This window comes from Mustela lutreola, chromosome 4, assembly GCF_030435805.1.
Source record: "Mustela lutreola isolate mMusLut2 chromosome 4, mMusLut2.pri, whole genome shotgun sequence".
NCBI lineage: Eukaryota > Metazoa > Chordata > Mammalia > Carnivora > Mustelidae > Mustela > Mustela lutreola.
This window is the reverse complement of record NC_081293.1, coordinates 136,143,448-136,169,124: the sequence shown is the minus strand read 5'-3', so window position 1 is coordinate 136,169,124 and position 25,677 is coordinate 136,143,448. Positions and strand designations below refer to the sequence as shown.

Here is a 25,677-nt window from a genome sequence, read left to right as displayed (position 1 = left end):
CCTGTATAGCAGAATAAACAATAACATGGACTGAACAGAGTTAACTTCTATTCCTAGCTCTGACATATATTAGCTATACACCACAGAAGGGCCTTTGTGATTAGGGGTCCTTTTGTTTTCTCACCTACATAACTGAAGAGTTCGTTTAGAGTACTGTTTCCCAAACTTCATTCATGTACCACTTATTTTATTCAATATTTTTATTTAAAGTGACTATTTTTAAAATCAGAAAATTGATCTTAATTTCATCATGAAGTCCATGAATCACAGGTTAAGGTATGCTTAATATTTTTTCTAAGACACATTAAAATAAATATGTAACTATTAAAATGCTTAGTATGTTTTTTAGAAGGTTTTATTTATTTGTGAGAGAGACAAAGAACATGAGAGGTGGGGAGGGGCAGACGGAGAGGGAGAAGCAGTCTCCCCACTGAGCAGGGAGCCCAACATGGTGCTCCATCCCAGGGCCCGGGGGATCATGATCTGAGCAAAAGGCAGACACTTAACTTACTGAGCCACCCAGGTGCCCCTGAAATGCTTGATATGTTACTTATATTGGAATTAAAAAAAAATGCTTGATTATGTTTTACCTAAAATCATCCTGTTTACAACCAGTAGTACACACACTGCATTTGGGAAACTGAATTAAGTGATCATTAAAGGCTTTTACAGTTTTCAATTCTATGAACTTTGATTAATACTGACATGGAATTTTGGAAAGATGATAGCTGTTTAAACACAAACGAAAAATAGCCATGTTAAAAATGGTATTTTAGGGACGCCTGGGTGGCTCTTTTAGTTAAAGTGACTAACTCTTGGTTTTGGTTCAGGCCATGATATCATGGGTCATGAGATCAAGTCCCTCTTCAGGCTCCACACTCGGGGGGACATCTGCTTGAAGATTCTCTCCCTCTGCCCCTCACCATACTCACACGTATGTCCATGCACAATCTGTCTCTCAAATAAATACATTTGTTTTTAAAAATTAAAAGAAATGCTATTTTAAGAGCAAAAGCTACTTAACAAAAATTTAAATGTCTGTTTCTAACCAATTCTGGCTAGAGGTTAAAGTCTGGATTAAAAAAGGTGAAAAGTATTTGGAATCTTCATGGCAATTAGAATCCATACAGCCATGCTGTCAGTTCTTAAAAGGTGAAGCTATGATTCATTCACCCCCTGATCCCCTACACCAGATGTAGAGCCAGGCACAGACTCCTAATAAAGATACACTAAATAAAATCAGCTCAAACATATTTGTTTTACTTTTTGACCTTGTAAAACTTTCAGTCAGGAATTGTCAGGAATTATCATTCTAGAATTCAATATATTCATACAATTTTGTAGTCAAATGCTCTACCACTGAGCTATACCCCCCACTCGTACAATTTTGTTGACTGGGAAAGACCTCTAAGAATTCTTACACTGGTTTATTTCATTACTTAAGAGGTCTGATGCACACGATCATCATTTCTATTACATTTCTACTAGACCCTCAATTTCTTCACTTCTTTGCTGTTTTAAGCTTGCCTTCCCCAAGCCTAGATCAACCCAATTATTTTCTCTTCTTTCCTCTACTCAGGCTGCCAAGTCTCACAGCTCTGAGGACTGATTCTGTAAGAAATTAAGGTATGCAACATGCTTAGCCTATGGTGTTGATTCAGCAATTCTTTTACTCATCTGTATATTCAGGCCTTTATGAAATTCATCTTTATGCAATACAACTTGTACATACAGGGACCTTTCTAAAACGCAAAACTAGCCAGGCTATACAATGCCTACTTAAAACCCTATTCCAACTGCTCTTAGTAGAGAGTTCCAAATATTCAATATAACCTATAAAATCCTAAATGCTTTGGTCTCTACCAACTGCTTTTAGCATCAAGGCACACCATTTTCCGCCCTGCTGTGTTCTATCTACACTGTTCTTCTTTTTGGTTCCTAGAATATAATCTTCCTCTGCGCCCCCCGCCATCACCACTACTTTGCAAATGCTAGTTTCTCTCGATGGAGCATTCTTCCCTCCCTTCTAGGCCAAGTTAACACATGCTTGACCATCTCTCAACCATCATGGTCTGAGGCTGACATCAAATATCCCCTATCCCCTATCCCCTTCCTGGTCTGTCAGTTTATTTAGATAGTACTCTCAGTGAACAGTATTCCTTCCTTTGAACACCCTGTCTCTCCTAAATTATAAAAGCTGTAAGAGCAAGAAAAGTATCTTTGCTTTCCATTTATACCTCCAATACCCAGCCTAGCCCTAAACACTTAGTAGATACTTAATAATTATTTATTAAATGCTCCACCTGACATTTCTTACACTGCTCTATCCAAGTTTTACCCATCTCCTCATTCTTCCATGCCTTATCCTTCCTAGTAGAGACTGGCTTCAACCAAGAATGAAGTACCCACTGTCAGGGTTCCAATGATGGGCAAGAGCCCACAGTGAGCCACCCTAAGGGAGGGTCACTCTAATACCTGTCTTTCATTTATTCTGTAAATATTTAGTGTATTTGGTAGAAACTGTTCTAAATGCTAAGAACATGGTAGTGAACAAAGAAAGACAAGCTCCCTGGTAGCTATAATCTAAATTGCCCCCCCCCATTCAGGTTGAAGCCCTAATCCCCAATGTGACAGTATTAAAGACCCTTTAAGGGGGTGATTAGAGTTAAATGAGGTAATGAGGATAGAGTGCTAATCTGACAGAAATGGTGCCCTTATAAAAAGAGGAAGAGACAATAGAGTTCTCTCCCCACCAGGAGAACCCAGTGAGAAGGCAGCTACGTACAAGCCAAGAAAAGAACTTTCACCAGAACCAGACCACACTGGAACCCTGATTTTGGACTTCCAACCTTTGAGAACTGTGAGAAAATAAATTTCTGTTATTTAAGCCACCTACTCTGTGGTCTTTTACTATGGCAGCCAAAGCAGACTAGTAAACTAATCTAATAAAGACTGCATTCTAATGCTGATATTCAATTTTAAAGAGAATTTAAAAATTCATGAATGAGAAGAGGCACCTCATACAATAGGACATAGCTAAGACAACAAAAAGAAGGAACAGATACTGCCAAGTAAGAGTGCACACTCATGTCTTCACAGAGGAAACCTCCTAAATGGAGGTATCTGGAGATCTGGCCTATCTTCTTATCTTATCAAAAGATAAACACTCAAATAATCACACTTTCAATATAGGCCTCCATCTTATTATCATATTCTTTACATGGATGATCCATAAGAAAATTGGTGGCATGTGGAAAAATCCACCATAAAAAAATCAAGTACTACTATAGTTTTAAAAAGTCATTGATTTGCATAACTCTCAATGGAGGACTGTCAGCATTTCTCCTGATTGTAACTACGTTTGTACAATATTTTATTACTAGCCACAAAATCTGATTACAATAATTCATACAGAATCACAAAATTGGAGAGAGACTGGCATGCCTCTCACATTTCATAAAGGAGTAAAGTGAAGACCAGGTGATTTAGTTCTTGTCCAACCCTTCCCAACTCCCATCCTAGATTACTGCAGAAAAAATCACCTAGGTTATTTGCAAGGTCCAGTGCAAAATGAAAATACAGGGCCCCCTGCCCCCTGTATTTGGGCCTTATACGATGGCATAGGTTGCAAAACACAAAGCTGGCCCTGAATAGAGAGGTACATCCATAAACACCCTTTTAAGAAATGCCTTTCTTTACAGTCCAACACACAATACAGATGGATCTTGGCTCATGAACACAGATGACGAGGAATATGGTGAAGAGCAAAGGAAACAACCTGGAGTCAGAGGACCTCCAACCACTCACTGGCTAGACTCAACTAAGTCTGTTAATACACCACAACTATAAAATAAGAGTAAGAACCCACCCTACCTCCATCTCACAAAGTTGTGAGAAACTGAGTTATTCGCATCACACAGCTATTGGTATCACTATGATTTCCTTCAGCAGCCCTGAAGTTAATGTTCTCAAATGCTGGAGACACTGGAAAGTGGGAGGAGTAGGGGTGAAATCTGCAATAATTAAAGCTTACATTTTACATCCTCACCTTCAAGCGTAACAAGAGTTCACTTCCCATCAAAGGTTTCTGAGCAAAGGAAAGCCATGTTGGTTCTGTATTCTTCACCAGAGTATCTGTAACAGCACTGTCTGACAGAAACACTGCGTTAGCCATGATTTAAAAGTTTCTGGTAGCCACATTGCAAAAGAGATGAAATTAAACAATGTTATTTTATTCAACCAAACATATAAAAAAAAAATACCCTTTTCCACATGTAACTGATATAAAAAAATACTGAGGATTTTTTTTTCCTTTGGTGCCAAGTCTTGTAAATTCAATGTGTATTTTACATTTACAGCACATCTCAACCCCGTGGGGCTACTGGACAGTGAAGAGCCATAATACTAAGTATACAAGGTACCCGACTACTCAACTTTCACAGCCTTTTGTTGTTGTCTTCTACTTTTCTATGACAGTAACAACAGTATTTTAAAGAAATTTTCAGCCTCACCATCTTCAAGGAGAGGCACTGCATAAATTTCCTTTAAAATTATAGATATACTTGCTCCTCCTCCCTCTCTACCTGCCTCGTGATCTCTGTCAAATAAATAAAATCTTTCCTAAAAGATAAAATAAAAATATAGCTATACAAAAAGCCTGCAAATGCAGTCATTTGCTAAGCAATTTAGCAATGCCCGTGGCACACGGGAAAGGCTTTACTCATCCTTACACGGAATGTGCATTGGCCCTACAAGCAGAAAGCACAGCTAACCCGGTGACAGGCCCTTCAGGAAATATTAGTAGAGTACAGCTAGAGAGCGTGGCTCGTTGCTATTGCTGGAAGTCAGGAACCTGAGGACCACTCCCAGGCTCGACACCTGGCTGAGCCTCCCGTCCAACGCCAGGGCACCGGGTTCCACACGAACTCGCCGCGCGTGTAGCTGCAGCGCGGACCCAGCGCCCCCGAGGGGTTTCGCCCGCAGCCCCAAGGCTGCCTGCTAGGCCCGGCCCGCGGCCCGACGCGGTTATCCCGCAGCACGAAACGCTACGACCCGCGCCACCGCTCCGAGGAGGCCCTCGCGTCGGCCCCGGCCCGGGCCTTTTAACTGGACTTCCCGGGGCCCCTCACGGCGGCCCCCGCACTCCCGAGCCCGCTCATGGGGGGCCTCCGCGTCAGGAATGCTTAGACGCTACCGGAGGCACAACTCACTGACCTGAAGAGGCAGCGCGGCCGTCGCACAGCCACTTCCGGCCTGGTCACCGCCCCTCCCTCCCTGGGAGTCCGCACGCGGGCAAGATGGCGGCCGCAGCGGCGGGGCCGGCAATCTGGGCCACCCGGCCCGGACCCAACACCCCAACACCGCGCGCCTCCCGGACGCGCGGACGCGTCTCGGTCTTGGAAGTTCCCCACCCGTGAGCCCCGCCTTTCGGTTGCCCGGGAGTAGCACCGCCCCGGGGCGGGGTCACTGCTCTGGAGGCCCCGCCTTCCGCCCCCAGCGCTCCTCTGCACCCCCGGAGGCTCCGCCCCTGCGGCCTGCGGGAGGTATCCCGGGCACGCGCACCTGCGGGAGGTTTCCCGGGCAAGGCCCGTCGGAAATGCGTTGTCTCTGGCACTGCAGACGCTTTACCTCATTCGATCACTTTAAATTTCCATTAACAATTTATTGCAGGCCATCGATGTAGTAGAAATTCCAAGGTATGTGGTTCACGATTTATTCATTCCTTTGCTCATTCCACAAACACATCTTGAGTGTCTGCTGGGTACCTAGCGCCTTGCTGGAATGCTGGGGACACTGGAGTGAACAATAAAGACACGGTACCGGCAGAAAACAGTGATGCCTTGTTAGGACTAATCCAGCGCTCCACCGGAGGGGCGCCCCCTTAGTGTTGGGAGGTCAGGAACGCTTTCTTGTGAATCACTAGGCTGACCCCAGGAAGGATGAATACGGTATTAGATAGGAAAGGGAACAGCGGAGGAGGCTGCGAGAGAAGAGCCCTCCAAGGCAGAGGAAGATCAAGGGCAGGTTGAGGAGGGATTGCATCTCAGAGGGGAAGCTGTGAAGTAGGGATGGATGGGCAGGGGAAGTGGGGAGCGATCAAGATGCTCTGTCAGAAAGGCATTTGGAAACGAGGCTGGTGAGTCTGGGTGAACGTTTTCCTAAAGGCAATGGTGCAGTCATGGAAGGTTTTTAACTAGGCAGGTAGTGTGATCAGTTTTTCAGGAAGAAGAGGGAAGGGCAGGGTAAGTATCCCAGCGAGAGGTCATGGTAATCCGAACTACCATTTGGTATGTGGTCTGGTAAGTGGGGGGTGGGGGGTGGTGTGTGTGGAGAAGATTTAGAAGATGGAATAAACAGAGCTTGACAATTGACTTAAGAGAGTGAAGGAGAAAGAGGATTCTAGGGTTTTGGTTCCCATAATTCATTCCACCTTTGGAAAAGTGGAGCCCGAAGAAAGTGCTGTACTACAGGGAGATACCAGAAGATTCATCACTTCATACACTATCTTCCCAAGCTTCTCAATGGTTCAGGCCCTGGCCCCAAATTTCCAGATCGATACAAGCCTCTTCCTTATCTGTTCTACCATATACATAGTCTGTCCTCAGGAGATGACATTGCTTCCTACTTCAGAAAGAATTTAAGTTATTAGGTAGGAATCCCCACAGCCTCCTACTATTTTCTCTTTCCTGTCCCCAACATCATCATTCATTCCCATTCTCACCTTCTTCTCCTTGACACAGAGGAAGAGGAGGGACCCTATATGTTTCTCATCTTCTGGGACCTTTCTCAGTCGATTTCTCCTTTTCTGTGTGTCTTAAACCTCTCCATTTCTATTGCTTGTTTACCTTCAATGTATAATCAAGTCGCTCTCATTTTCCTTCTCAAAGGAGAAGGCCATGCTAGCTCTCTCTCATCCTACATCTCCTATTTTCCCCTGAATTTACTCTTCTCAGCCTTCATGCCACCTCTTCTCCATAACTGCTCTTTACTTGCCTATAGTTGTCTTCCCCTTCTCGAATATATGCTCCACATTACCAGTTTTCATTCCATTATACCTCCACCCCTCAATGTTAGCAAGGCACTTGGTGACCCAGTTAGAGAGGACAATTCCTTAAAAGGCCTCCCTTTCAGCTAGGGGCAGCTATATCAAAAAGTTGTGAGCAATGAGATATGAACAGAAACAGATCCTGTCCCTTAAAAGAGAAGCTGCTTGTCATTTACTTCCTCTTCTTCCTTCCAGCTGTCTGGAAAATGACAAAAAGAAACATTGTATAGAAATGGAGGCCATGTATTATGGGAGACAAAACTGCCCCATCAGTCCAAGCTTCAGTCTAATTGAGAAAGCTGAGCTGCCTCCTCCCCTGGATCAACCATAGACTTCTGGGCCATTACACAAGAGAAGATAAACTGTGTTGTTTAAAAATTGCTCTTTGTTGGGACCTGTTAGAACACCTTGGCCTATTCTCTAATACACAGGGACTCTGTCTGTTTTATTCTCTGCTTAATCTCCGGAACCTAAAACAGCACATAGCACAGGTATGCACTCAATAAAAATTTGTTGGATGAATCCTAAAACAATTGTCTTTCTTGACACTCTCCTCCAGCGAATATATTTTCCTCTCCTTCCTTTTCCATCTAAGCGTTTGTGAAAGTATATACTTCTCATGGCATCACAAGTTCCTTGCACTCTAGAGTCCCTCGAGCAATAAGTGACACTTTTCTCAGTCTCCTTGGAAATCCATTCCCCTTCTGCACTAAACAGTGTTCCTTGTTAGTCAACCTAGATTCCGTAGAAGAGAAGCTCCTTGCCATTCACTTCCTCTTCTCCCTTCCCCCTGTCTGGAAAATGGCACCTTGTGAGTAGTGAGCTTTTACTATAGAACTCTGGATTTCCTATAGCTCCTGTTGCATAATATGTATTCAAAAATAGTTACTAAGTGGAAGAGTATATTCTACTTTTTAGAAGACTAAACTGTGTCAGAGAGCTTAACACACTGCTCTGAGGTTACACTACTTGTCTTTATCAAACGTGCATTTTGTAATGGATGCCAGAGTTGTGTAGTTCAGTCTCATGGTTTTTTGTTTTGTTTTGTTTTTTAATTTAAACTTTTGTGTCATTAACAAGATACTGTTCTTCACGTATGTTGTAGTGATCCAGAATAAGATGTTTGTTGTGGTTTAAAACCAATAAAGGACAACAGCTGAAGAACTGCTATTTCCTTCTTATTTACTGCTGCCCTTAGCAGTAGCTCAGTTTCTATTGGAACATTCTGTAGAGTCCGAACTCCCTTTATTTCCACAAAATCAGTCTGCACAAAATCAGTGTAACCATGAGAGCAAGTTTTGCTTTTAAACATCAAGGGGAAATTAGGGCCCTGGAAAAATGTTTTATGGCTTAGGTAATCTTTTTAAAAGGTTGGGATGAGAAGATCTGAGATATCTTAAGATAGTGGTCTTCAAAAAGTATTCAAGCATACTTCCAAATTAGTTTTGTAAATCAGTATACTTATTCATATAATTTGGGGAAATACATCTAACATTGTCGTAATAAATTTACATAGTTCCAAGGATATGATTTTTAATAATTTTAAATACTTAAATTGTAAACAAAACTATTGCATCACACTTTAAATGTAGTTCTTGAAATTTAGATACTTTAGCGAGAGTTTCTTACAATCATTCATTTAAAACTTTTGTGACTAAGCTATTCTTTAATTGTAGGAAATTTCATGTTATTCTATTTTTCTTCTTGATCTTGTATTTCCACTTTACTTTCTCCCAGAAGTATCTATTTGTTTGATAAGAAACAATTACATAGCATTTGCTATTCCCAGATGCTTTACAACATTGGCTCATTTAATACTGTCTTGGGTTGGGTGCCCTGGAAACATATTTCAAGATGGAGATTGAGAGTAGGATACTTATGAGGGAGGGTTGGGATCAGCACCAGTGAGAGGAAGGAAGAAGATGCAGGTCAGGGCAGAGGGAGGAGCTGAGGTGTGATTCATTACCAACAAAGGCCTCAGCCAATCCATGAGAAACTTTGAAACTGGATTGGCCCTCCCGAGTTGTCTTGGGTAGGGACAAGGGATTCAGGACTCCGTACTACCCCACTGATGTGGCTAGGTCACTAATGTGACCTGTCCTTTGAAAAACAAGTGGCTTTGAGTGAGGCCGTTTTCTCTGCCAAGACAGTCCCCAAAGATGGCTGCCAGCTGCAGGCCATCTGCTGACAACTTTCCCAGCAGCTGAAGGACTAAAGCATTCATTACTGAAGGGGAACACTGGGGAGGTACATCATGGACTTCACGTCTTCATCAATTTTATGAGGATGATACTGTTATTTTTCCCCTTTTACAAATGAGAAAATTGAGGCACAGAAGTGTTAAATAAATTGCCCAAGATCTCGCTGTTTTTTTTTTTTTTTTTCTTTTTAGAGAGGGAGTGGGGCAGGGGCATAGGGAGGAATGAGGGGACAGGCAAAGAGAGTGGGAGAGAGAATCTCTCTTTTTTTTTTTTTTAAAGATTTTATTTATTTATTTGAGAGAGAGAGAGAGAGAGAGCGAGAGCAAGCACAGGCAGGGGGAGGAGCAGAGGGAGGAAGAGGAAGGAGCAGACTCCAGGCTGAGTAGATTGCTCAGTGTGGGGCTCTGTCCCAGGATCCCAGGTTCCTGAGCTGAAGGCAGATGCTTAACTGACTGAGCCACCAGGTGCCCCAGAGGGAGAGTATTTTAAGCAGGCTCCATAGCCAACGTGGAGTCCAATGCTGGGCTCTGTCTCCCAATCCTGAGATCATGACCTGAGCCAAAATAAAAAGCCGGATTGAGCAACTGCTTAACTGGCTGAACCACCCAGGCGCCCCGCCCAAGATACCTCTTAAGTGGTGGAGCGAGGTTAGGTACACAGACGATGTGACCCCAACATTGTGCTTGTAACTATTGAATGGTAGCCACTTGATGTAGTTTTAAGTGTTATTAAAATGATCTTTTAAACAGCAGTTGGCAAACTTGTTTTGTGAAGGGCCAGATGGTAAATATTCCCAGCCTTTCAGGTTTTACTGCCTTGATCACCACTCCTCCCTTCTGCTGTCCTATTACAAAACCAGTCGTCGACAGGACACATGCAAAGGAAAACTTTGTTTCTAGAAACAGGTGGCATGTTGGATTATTGGCTAAACTCTGTTTTAGAAAAAAGCATTTAAAGATACAGGAAACACTCGTGTTTTATGTTATAGGAATAAAATAGTACCGAAAGGAATAAACATCATAATTCTAACCTTATTTTTCAAAGATGGGAAGGAATAACGGTGCTATTTTCTTAGTAGTTTCCTATGTGTGGTAGGTTTAAAAGTGATCATTATTTTCTTCATTACATTCTATGTTTTCTAAAATAAAAATGTAAAAAATTTTTAATGAGGAAAAAGGTCCAATGAGTATTATTTTAAAGAGTATAGTTGGAGGAATTGGGATGCTTAATTCCGTAATGATAGACAGACACATCATAATCCTGTACCTACGGAGTTAAGGCAGAAATAATAGGGTTTAAGCAGCATCCTAAATGCTTCAGTAACTGGAACTGTTCTAGGATGCTAACATTTTCTGCTTGCTCATTTCTTCTTCGCAGAGTCTCTTTCATTTGTGGGTAACTTGGTGTTATGGATGAAGGTGTGTGTTCCCTCCCTCCCAAATTGATATGTTGAAATCCTGCCACCCTATGTGATGATATGAAGAGATGGGGCCTCATATCTTATCATGTGATAAGAGCACATGAATGTGACCTCTGCCCTCATGAGTAGGGAGTAATGCCCTCATAAAAGGGACCCCGGAGAGCTCTTGCAACCTTTTCCTGCCATACATGCGGCAGTCTGAAATCCAGAAGAGGGTCCTCATCAGGACTCCACCATGCTGGCACCCTGATCTCAGACTTCCAGCCTCCAGAACTACGAGAAATAAATGCCTGTTGTTTACAAGCCATGCCGTCTATGGTAATTTGTTATAGCAGCCCGAACTGACTACGAAACCTGGCTCATCCTTTCTGATGGGTGCTGAAGAAGTAAATCAGCGACCATCAAAATACTATCAGATCAGCACTGTTAATCCTAGTGAAACACAGGCTGTCTTGCTGCCTGGTTTCTTCTCCGTGGATGGGATTTGAAAAAAATCACATTTGGGCTTTTGAAACAGACGATGTGGCTAAATTCTGCTAATCTCTCTGTTCCCACAGCCATTGCCCCAGTTTCGGTCTTAATTACTGCTCACCCACACAGCAGTCTCCCAACTGGCCTCTGATTCCCTGTTCCACCTTTTCCCTCTAAACCATCTCCTCTGTGTGGCCAGATTGATCTTCCAGAGCACATCTCAAGTGACCGTCTTAGGTAAGACTCTTCCTTGGTTCATGTTCCCTACAGACCAACAATCAAACTCCTGAGTCTGCAGTTAAGATGTCAATGCTGTAAGTCTTAACAGTCAATGAGAAAGAAAACTTAAGTTTTCAATGGATCAAATTAATTTTAGAATTACTTAAACCAGACAAAGCCCAAAGCAGTTGTAAAGATAGGCTTCTCTTGGTAATAAGATGAGAAAAAGATTCCTAGAATCACCGCTGGAATTTAGACAGATATCTATGAAGGCGATACATTCAGAATCAGTGCTATTTGAGCCAAAGACCAGGTCCCAGAAAAACCAAAGCATATCTGATTGGCCCGGTCAATAATTTGGAAATCTTCTAAAGTAATGTGCAATGTGTGACTACAAAATCTTCACATGGATAATGGATTTGATTCTCATGTTCAAGATCTTGGACCATCAGCAGTTTATTTGAGAAGCTAAGCCTGACTTTGTTAGTAAGTGTAATTGCAACCCCAGGAAGACATTCAAGATGTAAGAAATCAGAGGCAGAAAGAGAATCAGAGTTAGAATCAGGATAGAAGTGATAAGGAAACAAATTTACTTCCTAAGCTCTAACCCTTTTGGAACTTTTGAATCAGTCAGTTCTACAATTGCACCATGGAGCGTATTTTATCTAAAAACATTTTTATTTTATTTTATTTATTTATTTGACAGAGAGAGATCACAAGTAGGCAGAGAGGCAGGCAGAGAGAGAGGGGGAAGCAGGCTCCCTGCGGAGCAGAGAGCCCGATACGGGGTTCAATCCCAAAACTCTCGGATCATGACCTGAGCTGAAGGCAGAGGCTTTAACCCACTGAGCCACCCAGGCACCCCAACTGAAAAACATTTAGAGAAATCTGCTACTCTAAATTTGAGAAGAAGTATTTAGTTTGCAACAATGTTTATGAGTTTGAGGAAATGTAGCTTATTAAATTAACACATATTCAAAGTACTCATTGTATAAATGAAGTAAAATATATATTAATGATTTAAAGATTAATCAATAAAATACAATGGTGGATATTCCTTTCCATGTAACATGCACAAAACTTCTGGAATATAAAAAAGAAAGTTATCAACATGAGGATGTCCCCATTCTGGTCCAATATGTTTTCCCACTTGATCCCTTAACCCATGCACAATAATATACTGTAATAATGCTATTACCTATTATATTGCAATATACTTCAATGGTTTGTGAATTTCTCGAGGCTGGGATACGTGTTACAGTCATCATTGTTCTCCTCATTAGTTGTTGAATCAAAGTAAGGAATGCACAATAAAAAATTACACAAATATATGAATGCTTCCATTCCAACTCAAAATTTCAAATATTATTGTGAGAACATTGAAGGAAATGTTTTAAAATACAGGTAGTCCTACATGCGCAACTGTTTTCATTTCTCTGTTCCTCTTTCAGGATTTATCCATGCTCATATAAGATATTTGTTTGAGTAATAAGAGATTAAAAATAGAACTGGCTGTGTCTAACAACGGGCCAAAGCCCCACTAGACTGGAACAGGACAATAGGTGATGAATATTCCCATGTTCCAAAGTGAGAAGCTACCATCTGCGGAGCTGGAATAGACTTTGTGGCCTGAAGGCCCCAAGCGTTCCTAGAGGGGGTTCTGAACTGAAGTATCTAAGAGGGATTTCTTTGGAGAAATTCATTTCCAGAGTCTTTTTTTTCCCCTTCATTTCCAGAGAGTCTTACTCCTAATCCTTTAGGAGACATCTAAGGGCACTGCTGCCCTGAAGAGCTTGATTTGTGCAAATGGGAACAGAGACATGGGCAGAGACCTTGTTGGTCTGCTGTCTGAGCAGTGCCTGAAAACTTGAAAGGCCAGCTGGTTGTTTGAAGGCCAAAAGGTGAGAGGTGCATCTGTTAGGAAAACCTTCACTCCTGGGGTTTGTCAGGATAAACGATGTGGCATGCCCTGTGGACAGGATGAGGGCCACAAGTGTGAGAGGCAGCACAGCATAGTCAAATAAGATTTTCTGGCAGATTGAGTTGACTGAGCTGAGAGACCCTGGTGGTGTTCCATTGGTAAGAGGCTGGGGTCAGAGAAGGTGGAGTTGGATACCCGCCAGAGAAGAGACCTGGCTGGCTTTAAAAAAAAAAAAAAACATGGGATGAGAGCTCCCCAGGGACGCAGTCTCCAATGAACGAGGGAGAGCTCCAAGGTGGAGAAAGAGATCACTTTTAATACATTTCAAAACCAGAACAAGGCAGTTTACTTATGTCGTTCTTTCCTGCTGGTCTCCCTGGAAGAGTCAGACACTTCTTCATGAGTGTGCGAAAGGAAGAGTGGCCCTTTTCCCACTGCAGGAAATTCCAGCCTGAAGGAAGCCCCAGCTGCGGAGGGGAGAATTTTTGAGCTCAGAGTCCTGGCTGTTACATGGGAATAGACATTTTGATGGTAGGAAACACATAGTTTTTATGATTAAGTGTGAAAAAGTGATTTTTATGCAAAAGACTGATCCAAGGAATCATGGCACCTGCCTGGGATATCATCCAAGTGGGAAAAAAAAAATCCTGTCCTCAAAACTCAAAACAAAAGGACAGTGGGGAGTAAAATAAAGTTTTATAATGCATCCTATGGGGTCCTGTGTCCTGTGTTTTCAATGGATTGACGACACTGACATAAAATCAGAATGAGCAAAATATTGTATGTAACTGAAATTTCTAGCCATTAATAAGTTAACACAAATAATAAAATGTAATAATGAATTACAAAAAAGATTTTGCAACTTTATACCAAAATGTTAATTGCATGAACAGTGTGATACACAGGGCTGAAGCCGACAGTTCTTCGGGTTGTGCATTAAATGCCTGCAGAAGAGTCATCAGCATTGTGATTATTCTAACAGTTGTCAGGCAGTAAGAACCTTGAGAACAAGGCTTTTATAATATGGGGTATGGTAGTGTATGTTACATGTGTAATACTGTAAAGGGACTGATGATAGCATCATTCATATATGTATATATATATGTATATTCATATATATATGTCATGAGGAGCGTGCATGTATAACATGGTGTATAAATTTAGTAAATGCTCAGACTTAAAATATTATTTTGTGATGATGGATGTTGAGACAGGAAACATGGACCAATGGTTGTTACACTATCATCCCCGTCATTCAGGATAAATCCAATTCCTCCTCCTATGGGGACGTGTGAATTATGGGAGGAAAGAGATACCAAAAGTTATGCACGAACATAAATACCATAGAGATACGACAACAAGGGCATACTTGCTTGTTCAAGAAAATGGAAATATCAGTCTGCATCCCTGTCAGAACTCCAGTCACGTATCAACTACAACCAGAGACTGAGTAAGAATACAAGGATTTGGCAAAAATAAATGAAAGCATTCTGTGAGAATCAACTTGGTATGTGGAATTTATAATACAGAAAATTGTATGTGTTGTTTTATCTGTAAATTGCATACCACACACTCTATCGGCGCATTTATAATAAACTTATATAAACCTGTGAACACACACACCTTCTTCCAGAGAACCAATTGTTAAATACTCTTCAGCAAACCACTGGATACTGTGCTTCTTCATTTCCTTCCCTTTCCTAGGCCAGTTAGGTGCTAAGCTCTTTGATTCTGCTTCCTCGGTAATTTTCGGAATTGTTCACTTCTTTCCATCCCCACTGCCGGTACATGAGAGTCTTATCTCTTACTGGTATTTTGCTACATTTGCTAATAGGTCTCTCAGTCTCCAGGCTTGCTTCTCTGCAATTAATTCTCCACATAGTCACAGAGTGAGTTTCCTAAAATAAAAACGTGATCACGTGACCCCTCTGCTTAAAACTGTTCAGTGGCTCCTTAGTTTTTTCAAGATAAAGTCTACACCCTTTAACATGGCATCAAAGAATGCCTAATTGTCTTGTGCTCCCTGCATTTCCAGCCTCCATGTCACTGTCTGGACTGGGTACCCACTTCACAGATCTCTTTTGTAGATACTATCACACTACATTGTCATGACCTGGTGGGTTTGTTTGTTTGTTTTTTTTTTTTTTGGCCAATACTTTGTTATGAAAAATTTCAAACGTACAAAAAAGTTGAATGAATTATAAACTTATTACCTACCAACTAGTCCACAGCTAACATTTGATCTATAACTGACATATTTGTTTTCTCATATATCTCTCCGTCTACTTAGGACTTTACCCATCTTTTTTTTAATATATATATGGGTTTCTTTCTTTCTTTCTTTCTTTTTTTAAAGGAGTTTTATTTATTTATTTATTTATTTATTTGAGAGAAAGAGAGAGAGAGACAGAGGTAGCAAGAGAGCCTGAGCAGGGAGAAGGGAGAAGCAGGCTTTCGGCTGAACAGGGCGCCCTACAAAGGGCTGGATCCCAGGATCCCAGGACCACGACCCAAGCTGAAGGCAGACACTTAACCAACTGAGCCACCCAGGTGCCCCTCATGTGATGCACTTTAAAGTAGGCTGCAGGTAACTACACTTTTCTTCCAAACAAAATAGCATGGTATCATTAATTGGCGTTTGTCATTTGATTACTTAAAAAAATATTTTTGGTAAAATTTGCCATTGTCTTTTACTTCCTTATCTTTTTCACTGAGCTGAAGTGACTGGATCTCATTTGTTTTCTTTCCAATGCCTCACACATAATAGGAGCTATATGTGCGTTAATACTTGTTAAATAAATGCATTTGAGATTTCATCAGATATTAGTTTCTTGATTCATATATAAGAGTAATTTTGCGGGGCACCTGGGTGGCTCAGTGGGTTAAAGCCTCTGCCTTCAGCTCAGGTCATGATCCCAGGGTCCTGGGATCGAGCCCCACGTCTGGCTCTCTGCTCCGCAGGGAACCTGGTTTCTCCCCTCTCTCTGCCTGCCTCTCTGCCTGCCTCTCTGCCTACTTGTGATTTTTCTCTCTCTGTCAAATAAATAAAATCTTTAAAAAAAAAAAAGAGAGAGAGTAATTTTGCCATCCCCTTTGGCTTATCCTCTTATTCCTCTACCCCAAAAATTTTGTAGAAAGAAATTTACTTTCTACTTGTTCAGAATCATAGGCAGTTAAGAATTTTAAACTGTTTGTGATAGGACAAGTAGACACTCTCACACTGTGTCTTTCCACAAAGATCCACAGGGTGGTGCCAAAATATCTTTTTTCAACCAATAGTTCCTGAGGACCCAGGGTCAGTCCTAATTTGATTACTTGGCATTTCTGAATTTGGTCAATTAACATAACGGAAATTATATAATTAAGTAAAAATTACTTATATTAAAAATTGTATGCATGTAATTTCAGAAGTTACAGTTCTGGATATAAACTATAAATAATGATTATAATAAGGACCTTCTATTTGTGTAGAGTTTTATGTTATTAAAAGATTTCTCATATCCCAAGATAGAAAAAATATTAATTCACCTCATGTTTCTTTCACTGTAAACTTTGTCCGTGAATAGTTTACTTTTAGTAAAGAATTTGTAAAAAGGCAGAAGAAACAACCTATTACCCAGGAGAAACTATATAATTTAGATGTAACTCAAAAAGACGGATGACTCTCTTACCTCAATTAGGGACAATGTTGTATAAACCAGAGTTGTAATGGGTTGATATAATGTGGGATAATAAGTTACTTAATGTTCTTAAAAACATTTTAGTTCCAGAAATTTGATAGTTATTTTAAAATTTTCTTTTGGATATTCTTATTAAATCCCAAATGGACTGACTAGAACATTCAAATGGGTATTGAGTTTCTGAAACTTATTCACACAGATGATGATATCTTCTTATATTACTGGCTATATTTTGATCAGTTATCAATAATATGCACCATCGACCACAGATATCTGTGTAATAATCCTCAGCTACCCAGGCAAACCAACCTAAACCTAAAGGAGACATTTCTTCAACTCAGGGTTCTAGCAATTGGTGTACATTGCCTTTGATGACCCAGGCATTACAGTGAGATGTGACACTCTTGAAGTGCAGGAATTTAGCCCGTGATAATCTTCCTGAGCCATTTGCCCCTAAAGTAAATCATTTTTTTCAAGCATAAATTGTTGGCCATAGACCAGCCTCCTTTTTCTCTTGGTATGTGGAATTTACCAAGCCCAGATGGTGTAAAGGCCAAGAATCTTCCTGGGGGTTTTAGGGTTAAGGAAAGATGCCCAGCTGCCTCGCGAAGATAAACTCGATTCCCTCACGGACTCATGGCATGGCCTTTGGGTGGACCTTAACATCAGCCCTCTAGTTTCTCATCTGCAAAATGGAAGAATCAAACAAAAGTATTGTCTACGTTTTCTTTCAGTTCTGAGATTCCATTCTTTGCCCCCCATATAAGAAAAGGTTAAATACCATCTGGTGGGGAAATCAATTCACCCCAAATACAGTACAACACTTTCTAATACCTGAAAGTAAATTCAACTTAATGAAAAATAAGAAAATATTTTCCCTATTAAAACAAGAGTTTGGTCAAGGCTCATAGAGATCCAACCTTTCCTTTATGGTGGACTCTGCACGAAAAGGTTAAGACTGCCCTATCCACTGACTAAAATGAATAATTTAAAAGAGAAAAAGCCCGAACATTCAAATTTCTTTAAAGAAAGGTTTTAGTGATCCTAAGATCGGTACAGTGAGCTGTCACCGTGGTCCAGGCCATTGCATGTTGCATTTGGGATACGATTATTCAAGCTGGGGACCAAATGACAAGGAAGCAAGATAGGCAGTAAACAATACAAACACAAGTGAGAGAGGGAAGTGGAACAATCAGCTCAATCAGAATTTGGCTAGGGGAGGTGCCCTGTAGTCACGCTGCTCCAGACTGAAGCAATGCCACAGTGCCTACCTTTTATGATCAGTGATGATTTTCACTCCTCTTGTCTTTGAATGTTCTCAGTCCTTCCCTTAGTTGATAAATAGGGCCAAATCCAATTTGGCGGTCTTCTCATTTTCTGATGAATGAGAGAGAGAAGGTCCAAGTCATCCTGTTGGAGCCAAGAAGGGTGGTAAATACAGAACTTTGGAGCTTTGGGAAAGATGTTAGAAATTCTTAAAAAAAAAAAAAAAACTACTATATTAAGATTTTGTACTGAAAAAAATATATGAGGACCTTTAATGACAGATATTTTCCAAGTTGGGTAAAAAAGGTCTTTGACTTCTTTCACAGTTGATAACGTTCTTTTCTATTTGGGTAGGCATTGAGAAAGGGGGCCAAAATTGGGAAGGGAGTGTGAAACATTGCCTTCTATCTTGGTCTTGATCCAGGTGTATAACTTCCATTCAAGTTCGAGCTGATATGTTACTAGCATTTTAGTATTAAATACTAGTATTTTATAGTATTATTTCTATAGTATAGAAATTATTTAGTATTTCTATACTAGTATTTAATATTTCTATAACCTCATGCAGATAAAACCTTGTGGTATATACAAATCATCCCAGACTTAGATTACTTTTAAATGTCTCTAGACCCCCAAATACCTTCACTATTGAAATGAAGATCTTGGCACTGGTACCAAAACAAATAAAGCCAACATAGACTCTACCATGGTAGAGTAAAAGTCAAAAAACAAATTTCTTGTCTAGCAGTGCTTTGGAAGAGAGCAACCTAATGTATCACGGTTCTCAAGTGATTGATGAATACTAAAAAATTACTTTGAATAATCACTCATTTCATAAATATTTATTGAGAGATCACTCTAGGCCATTACAGTAATAATAGAAAAATAGCGTGCTTCTTTCTTCTATAAAGACTGTGCTACAGCCAGCACTGTGCACTGCAAGTAATAAAAACATTAGAGATATTAAGGTAGATATTGTCGAGTGGGTGTATAAAGGAAATAGGGCCCCTATAAACAATAATAAAGACATAGTGAAAACTCTAAGCAAAAAAACAAGACTTTGCTACAGAACAACTGTCAGAGGGCATGGGCTCCAAGTTGACTTTTCTAGCCATCACTGTTCTCCATGCACTCTAATTCGGACTGTGTATGTCCAGCTGCACACTAATTCAAGACCATCCGTTAGGATTAAGACTGCAGTCTTCACCCATGGCAACCTGTTTCTCTGGGGGCAAAGCAAATTGCCTTCTATAAATGGAGAGGACATAGGATTTCCTTCGGAGTCATCTACCCAATCAACTTAGTGCTGATGGCCACGTCTGGGAATGAAAGGCAGCAAACCCTGTGTCCGGGTTACTCTACTTGACTTTGGGGGATGGAAGGACACAGGACTCCAACCTGTCCCTGACTTCAGTCAGAACAGCTCTGAAGCAGGGGGGCTTCAGGAGTGATCATCTGTTTGCTGCTTATAGGTATATTATTATTCAAGAGTGATCATCTGTTTGCTGCTTATAGGTATATTATTCTCTACCCCAGAAAAAAGGGAGGCGACCTTCTGAAAAAAAAAATGCCACTTCCTTGTCCCCTGAGTCTCAGCTCATAAAAGTGACAAGCATGGCTGACATCTACAGACGATTTAAGGTATATTTGTGGTTGCATCTTGGGAAATTTCATTTGTCCTTCTTCACGGTGCCCCCTGTTTCTTCTTTCTTTTACCAAAGCCTCACAAAACTTCAGTTCTTCAAAAACTGCTTTGTGGTGCAGAGACAATGAAAACACGAACATTCACACGGGTGTGTAACTTAATGATGCAGTAGTTGGTATAAGTGAGGCTCTGGGGTCAGCTACATCTGAGTTGAGATATCATTCAGGCATTCTCTAGCACTGGTAAGACAACCTCTGCCCCAACATCCTCATCCTCAAATGTGTAAAAAACATGTAAACATGTAAAAATGTGTAAAAATCATGTAAATATGTAAAACCATATAAACGTGTAGAAACATGTAAATGTGTAAAATCTCCGCATGTCCTGTCCCTCAGTGGTGGCTCCATGGCAGGGGTAAGTGCCGTAAGGTGTATGAAGCGTGTAGCACAGGGCCCTGCACCTGGTAAAGTGTTCGTGAAAGGGAAGCTATTATTGTTACAGTAAGCAGATTTATAAATATCAAAATGCCTTCCTAAGAAAGCTGGCTGATTTTAAATTATTGGGACGTGAACATTTATATTGCCATCTCTGGTCATCGTGATACTCTCTATCTCTGTGGCAGTTTGTTGAGAAGCCTGACTGATCATTGTCGAGGAGTCGAGTGGCTTCTTGGCAGTAGGTTTTGCACTCAAAATGGGTCATAACTGCAAGGTAAAAACCAGGAAAAAAGAGAATGGACCCACTTGAGTAACTACCTTTTCTGGGACAGAGTGCTCAGAATATTGACCACTGTAAACCTAGCTCTTGTGTTACAGTTTGGATGGATCTCAATCGCTAATTAAATTTACTCCCTCATTTCATAAATGGGAAGCTGAGGTCTCCATAGGAGAGACAGAACCAGGACTAAATTCAGATCACTTTTCCACTGAAGATTATATTGACATTTTATTATGAAAATCTTCAAAAATCCCAGATGTAGAAAAGCTACTGTAATAAACTTCTCTCTACTCTTCATTCAGCTTCAAGAATTATCGATCCATTGCCTCTCCTGAAAAGCCAGTTTTGGGTCTGCAGTCACTTATGCTGCCTGACAAAACTGTTCAGAACCAATAACACACAGAGCACACCCCAGGCAGAGAAAGGAGAAACAGAAGGAGGACATGGTATGAGAAACAGCAGGCTGTCCCTAAGTGCCTAAAATGTAGAAAATCTGCTCAAGTGATTTTTATAACAGTCTGGAGAACACAGACTTGCTCTGAGAGGACACTGTCCCTTTAAATGACTTCCTGATCCCACCCAGATCTTGCACCCTGGCTAAATGCCTGACCACTCTTGCTTTAACTTAAGCTAATAAACACGAATAAAAGATTGCAAAACTTCCAAGACCAAAACCATTTTTTATTCCCACAGAACAGAACAATATCAAATAGCCAACTCCATCCCAACCCTGGTCCTTGCTGTTGGCATTTGCTTAATCAGTCTTTAATTCCTGTTTGACAAACTTTATAAGGTAAGACATAACTGTTTTATTTTAATCACTTGAAATCAGATGGGACCATCTAGGCACTGTGGAAGACTAAGGGGTTTGCCTATTTTTTATGTGAAGAAAGCTTATCCAAATTTTCTATCCTCTGCCATGGCTCTAAATTAATTATTAGAAAAATAAAAATAATTGTTAAAATGCCAACATTTAAAATTTATTTCAAAGTTTAAAATTGATTTTTAATTTGCAGTCTACTACCTAGCATTGCAATGATGTTAATACCTTTTGGGACCTCTTTTTCTTAACAGGGAACATATTTTTATAACTCAGTATTAATTACAGAATATTTTATAATTTGGCTGGTTTGACCATTTGAATAAAGTCTTCTTTTGGTATTTTATCATTCTGTGCAAAAAAGGAACTGCAAACACTCTGGATACAATTGCAGACTGTGCTGAAAGTATTCATTTTTGAAATATCACAAAATATACAGTCTCTTGGATTTATTGATTCTGATATTTACCCAAAATAAATTTCAGGCAAAAAAGGCAAATGTATGGCATTTGGTTAAAGATAATCATTGTTTCTGCATTTATAAAATACAAATTATAGTGAACATACAGATTTATGTTTCTTTTATTTAGTTAATGGCATTTCCCCCCAAAACCTATTTACTTGTATATGGTATCTAAATGAGAGAAATGCAAAAATTATTTTTAAAAATGATGCAGAATAAAAACATGGCAAAAATGGTTAGAAATGGGAGTACTCTTAAGATGCCAAACTAATAAAAAAAAAAAAAAGAGAGAGAGAGATTTTAGGAAGGTAGTGGCACTAAAAAACCAAACGTAGAAGTGTGTGTTCTGGTTAATGTCAGTAAAGAGAAGAGACTAGCAAGACTGCTTTGGGGGTGCTGGGTAAAAAATACCAGCGCAAACAGTAATGAAATATGAGACATACTGATGAGTGGTAAGGAGTAAGTGTGATAGTGAATAGTGGATATACAAAGCTTCAGGTAAAGCATTCATGATTATATTCCTCCTCAAAAAAACCTGTAGGCTCTGGTGCTTAGTTTTAGGAAAGACAAGTGTTTATTTATTTATTTTTAAAATTTTTGATAAAGTTTTTTTGTTTTGTTTTGTGTTTTTAAAGATTTCATTTATTTATTTGACTGACAGAGATCACAAGTAGGCAGAGAGGCAGGCAGAGAGAGAGGAGGAAGCAGGGTCCCCGCTGAGCAGAGAGCCCGATGCGGGGCCCCATCCCAGGACCCTGGGATCATGACCTGAGCCGAAGGCAGAGACTTTAACCTACTGAGCCACCCAGGCGCCCCAACAAGTGTTCATTTATTTATTTATTTATTTAATATTTTATTTATTTATTTGACAGAGAGAAATCACAAGTAGACGGAGAGGCAGGCACAGAGAGAGAGAGGGAAGCAGGATCCCCGCTGAGCAGAGAGCCCGATGCGGGGCCCCATCTCAAGACCCTGAGATCATGACCTGAGCCGAAGGCAGCGGCTTAACCCACTGAGCCACCCAGGCGCCCCCAAGTGTTCATTTAAAGACAACATTTCTAAAGCCCAAAATGTGGCCTACAAATGAGGGGAATGTGGTTTCCTGCTCAGGATCCTGCAGGGGAATCACCGTCTTTAGATTTTTGAAGCGTTGATCATGGAGCTTGTAAAATCTCTCTTATTTTCAGTGAAATTAAATTCTCAGCCTCTTATTTCCAGAACAGCCAAGACACTTTTTGCAGTATGGGCTCAACAGAAGAGACAGGTTATATGTAATACCAGGGACACGGTGGTATTCCCCCTGCCTCCCCTCACACCCCAACCCCGAGAATGCTACATAGCAGCTGTGTTTTGCTACATAGCCTTATTGTTACGCTGGTCTTCAGAGTTAAATGTGTACATCTCTCTGTATTCTTCTCTTCGGTTAACAAGGAATTACTTTGGGGAGAGATGTCCTTGATGCGTTTTATTTCCTCTGCAAACACCTTATTCTTTTGTAATGCCCAGGTGTCGTCATGTCTTAGCACACCTGGTCTGAAGAACAGTTGACATTGGTCAATTGCCCTTGATGCCTTTGCCTTGCCCAGAGGTGCTTGGCCCTACTGATACAGAGTCAGCTTCATACATTTCCTGCTAGACGATGTCAGCTGAGGAGCAGATGATGGCGTGGAGCCATCCTTTGGTTCATCCTCAACCCAACAGCTTTGATTCCTTTTTGGTTTTCTCCATCTGGCATGTATGAAAGGAGCCAGTCATCCATTCCCTTTCTCACTGCCTGTGCGTATATTTCTACCCCCTACTTGAGCCTGGAAAAATCGTGCTCATGATTTCCCAGTTCCCATTCCCTGAAGGCAAAGTGAAGGAAAATGTGATTTCCTTTTCCAGAACTTTTGAAGTCAGTATGGTTTAAGAAAGAAAGCATTTCCAAACCATGCAGAACATTGGTTCAGAAAAAGCTTTCTTGTTCCTTCTCAAGTATACTGGGCTAGCCCCACATGATTCTTCTCTTGCCAGGGAGGCCCGTGGGTTTAAAAGTCATTTAATGTACAGCTGGGTGTATTGAGACATGAAGATGGCTGTAGATTTTAAGACAAGATTAGATTTTTCATTGTTAATCTACCCAGAAAAATAGTTCCACAGGAATGGTCAGAGGAAGTGTTTCCTGATTTTAAGTCTTGTTTCTGTCCATCAGTTTTTCACTAGAAGAACAGTGTTGCTGAGCAACTCTATTATTTTTGCTCTCATACTCTCTTGATTCACTGGATATGCATGCAGCCGTAGTGCAGCTTGGATCTCGGTTGTAGATGAAGTTTCAAAGTAAGAGTACAAAAAAAGTGGTGTTCTATGGGAATTGGAAGGGCGATTTCATTTTTGATTTGGCTTTTGAGCTAACTCAAGTTGTGCATGTATTATTAAGACTGAAATGATGGTGGTTCTCTACTATCCTGTAAAACTATTGAGATTATCAGGAATTAGTTATAATGAAACAACCAAGTAGCAATCTGATATCACCTTGAAGAATGTGACAATGTCAAAACAGACCCTGTATTTGAGCCATTGTCATCATATAGAATAGGACTGAAGTGTTTTTAAATGGTTTTCACTACTCTCTGCTCCCCATAATAGAACGGGAAATTCAGATTACTTGGATGTAATTCTTTGACTATATAGAAACATTCACCAATAAATGTTTGGTGTGGTGCCATGATTTACTTGAATTTGAATCTTAAAATCTTGATATAGATGTTTTTCTGTAAATATGAATGGAAATCCTTTGCTCCTATCGCAAGCCAGTTTTCAATTCTGCTGGCTTAAAATTAGAAATAGCAAACACTGTATTTTACGGAAGTATTTACAACTGATTTTTCTATTCAAGGTGTTACAAGACAGATGACTTTCCACCATCTACCATAATGTGGAACAGAAATTTTGTCTTCTCTCTCCTGCTTTTGCCAGCTTTCATGAGTCAAACAATGTATGGACAAAGAAAGAAAGGATCAAAGTCCAACTCACTTGCAAGGAAAAATGATCTCCAGGGTAAAAAAAAATATATATTTTGGTTTTGTTTTTAATGATTAGTTTTAGCCTGTTAAAACACTAATATTAATTTTTCCAAATAGCAGTTGATGTAAATAACAAACCATATATATAAACATGTATGTATCATCCTATTTTAATATACTTACATTATGACAATAATATACCTTCTATACTTCTAGAACGTACTTACAGAAACATCAGGTGTTTCAGAGCCCTCGTACATTTATTATCTCATTTGAGCCTCACAGTAGCTTTGTAAAATGGGAGTGACAGAGACTGCCATTGTCATAGATACAAGAAATTGAGGCCCAGAGACGTTAAGTGGTGCATCCAAGGCCATGGCAAATTAACTAGTAAAAGCTAGAATTCAAACTTAAGTTCTTTGCTTTTATGTTTCTTTCCCCCTCATTGCTACAATGTGATGTGTGTAGTCATTTTCTCCCTTCATTTTAAAAGAAGCTACAAACAAAAAAACCACCCACCCAAAACAAGATAGGATCTCACCAATGTGACACACAACCTGAGAATCAGGCAGAGCATTATTTACTTCTAAAAACTTTTGCCCAATATTTGTTGAATTTTGGGGGTGCCTGGGTGGCTCAATTGGTAAAGCGTCTGACCCTTGATTTTGGCTCAGGTCATGATCTCAGGGTCGTGAGACTGAGCCCCATGTCATAAGATCAAGCCCCATGTCTGGCTTCAGGTTCAGTGTGGAATTTGCTTCACATTCTCTCTCCTTCTGCCTCTTCCCCTTCCCCTCACATCTCTCT

The 25,677-nt window shown here is 40.4% G+C and overlaps 2 protein-coding genes and 1 long non-coding RNA gene across 8 annotated transcripts in view; 2 read left to right on the top strand and 1 right to left on the bottom strand.

The window, feature by feature from the left end:
- MIOS (meiosis regulator for oocyte development) overlaps positions 1-5,429 on the bottom strand; it is a 37,250-nt gene extending 31,821 nt beyond the window's left edge. The window contains exons 1-2 of one of the 6 annotated variants that reach the window (XM_059171213.1): positions 5,215-5,429; positions 4,034-4,145 (exon numbers count right to left, since the gene is read on the bottom strand). The gene's annotated coding sequence lies outside the window, so the exon portion shown is untranslated. The other 5 variants (XM_059171211.1, XM_059171209.1, XM_059171212.1 and 2 more) reach the window with 5 other exon arrangements.
- Positions 5,430-5,553: 124 nt separating this feature from the next.
- Positions 5,554-14,256, top strand: LOC131829426 (uncharacterized). The gene is made up of 3 exons (XR_009352848.1): positions 5,554-5,696; positions 11,224-11,374; positions 12,808-14,256. It is a non-coding gene; the product is annotated as an uncharacterized LOC131829426 (long non-coding RNA).
- Positions 14,257-21,272: 7,016 nt separating this feature from the next.
- COL28A1 (collagen type XXVIII alpha 1 chain) overlaps positions 21,273-25,677 on the top strand; it is a 171,076-nt gene continuing 166,671 nt past the window's right edge. The window contains exons 1-2 of the mRNA XM_059171208.1: positions 21,273-21,378; positions 24,744-24,904. Coding sequence (XP_059027191.1) covers positions 24,781-24,904 — 124 coding nt within the window. The 5' untranslated portion in view covers positions 21,273-21,378; positions 24,744-24,780. The remainder of the gene's footprint in view (positions 21,379-24,743; positions 24,905-25,677) is intronic.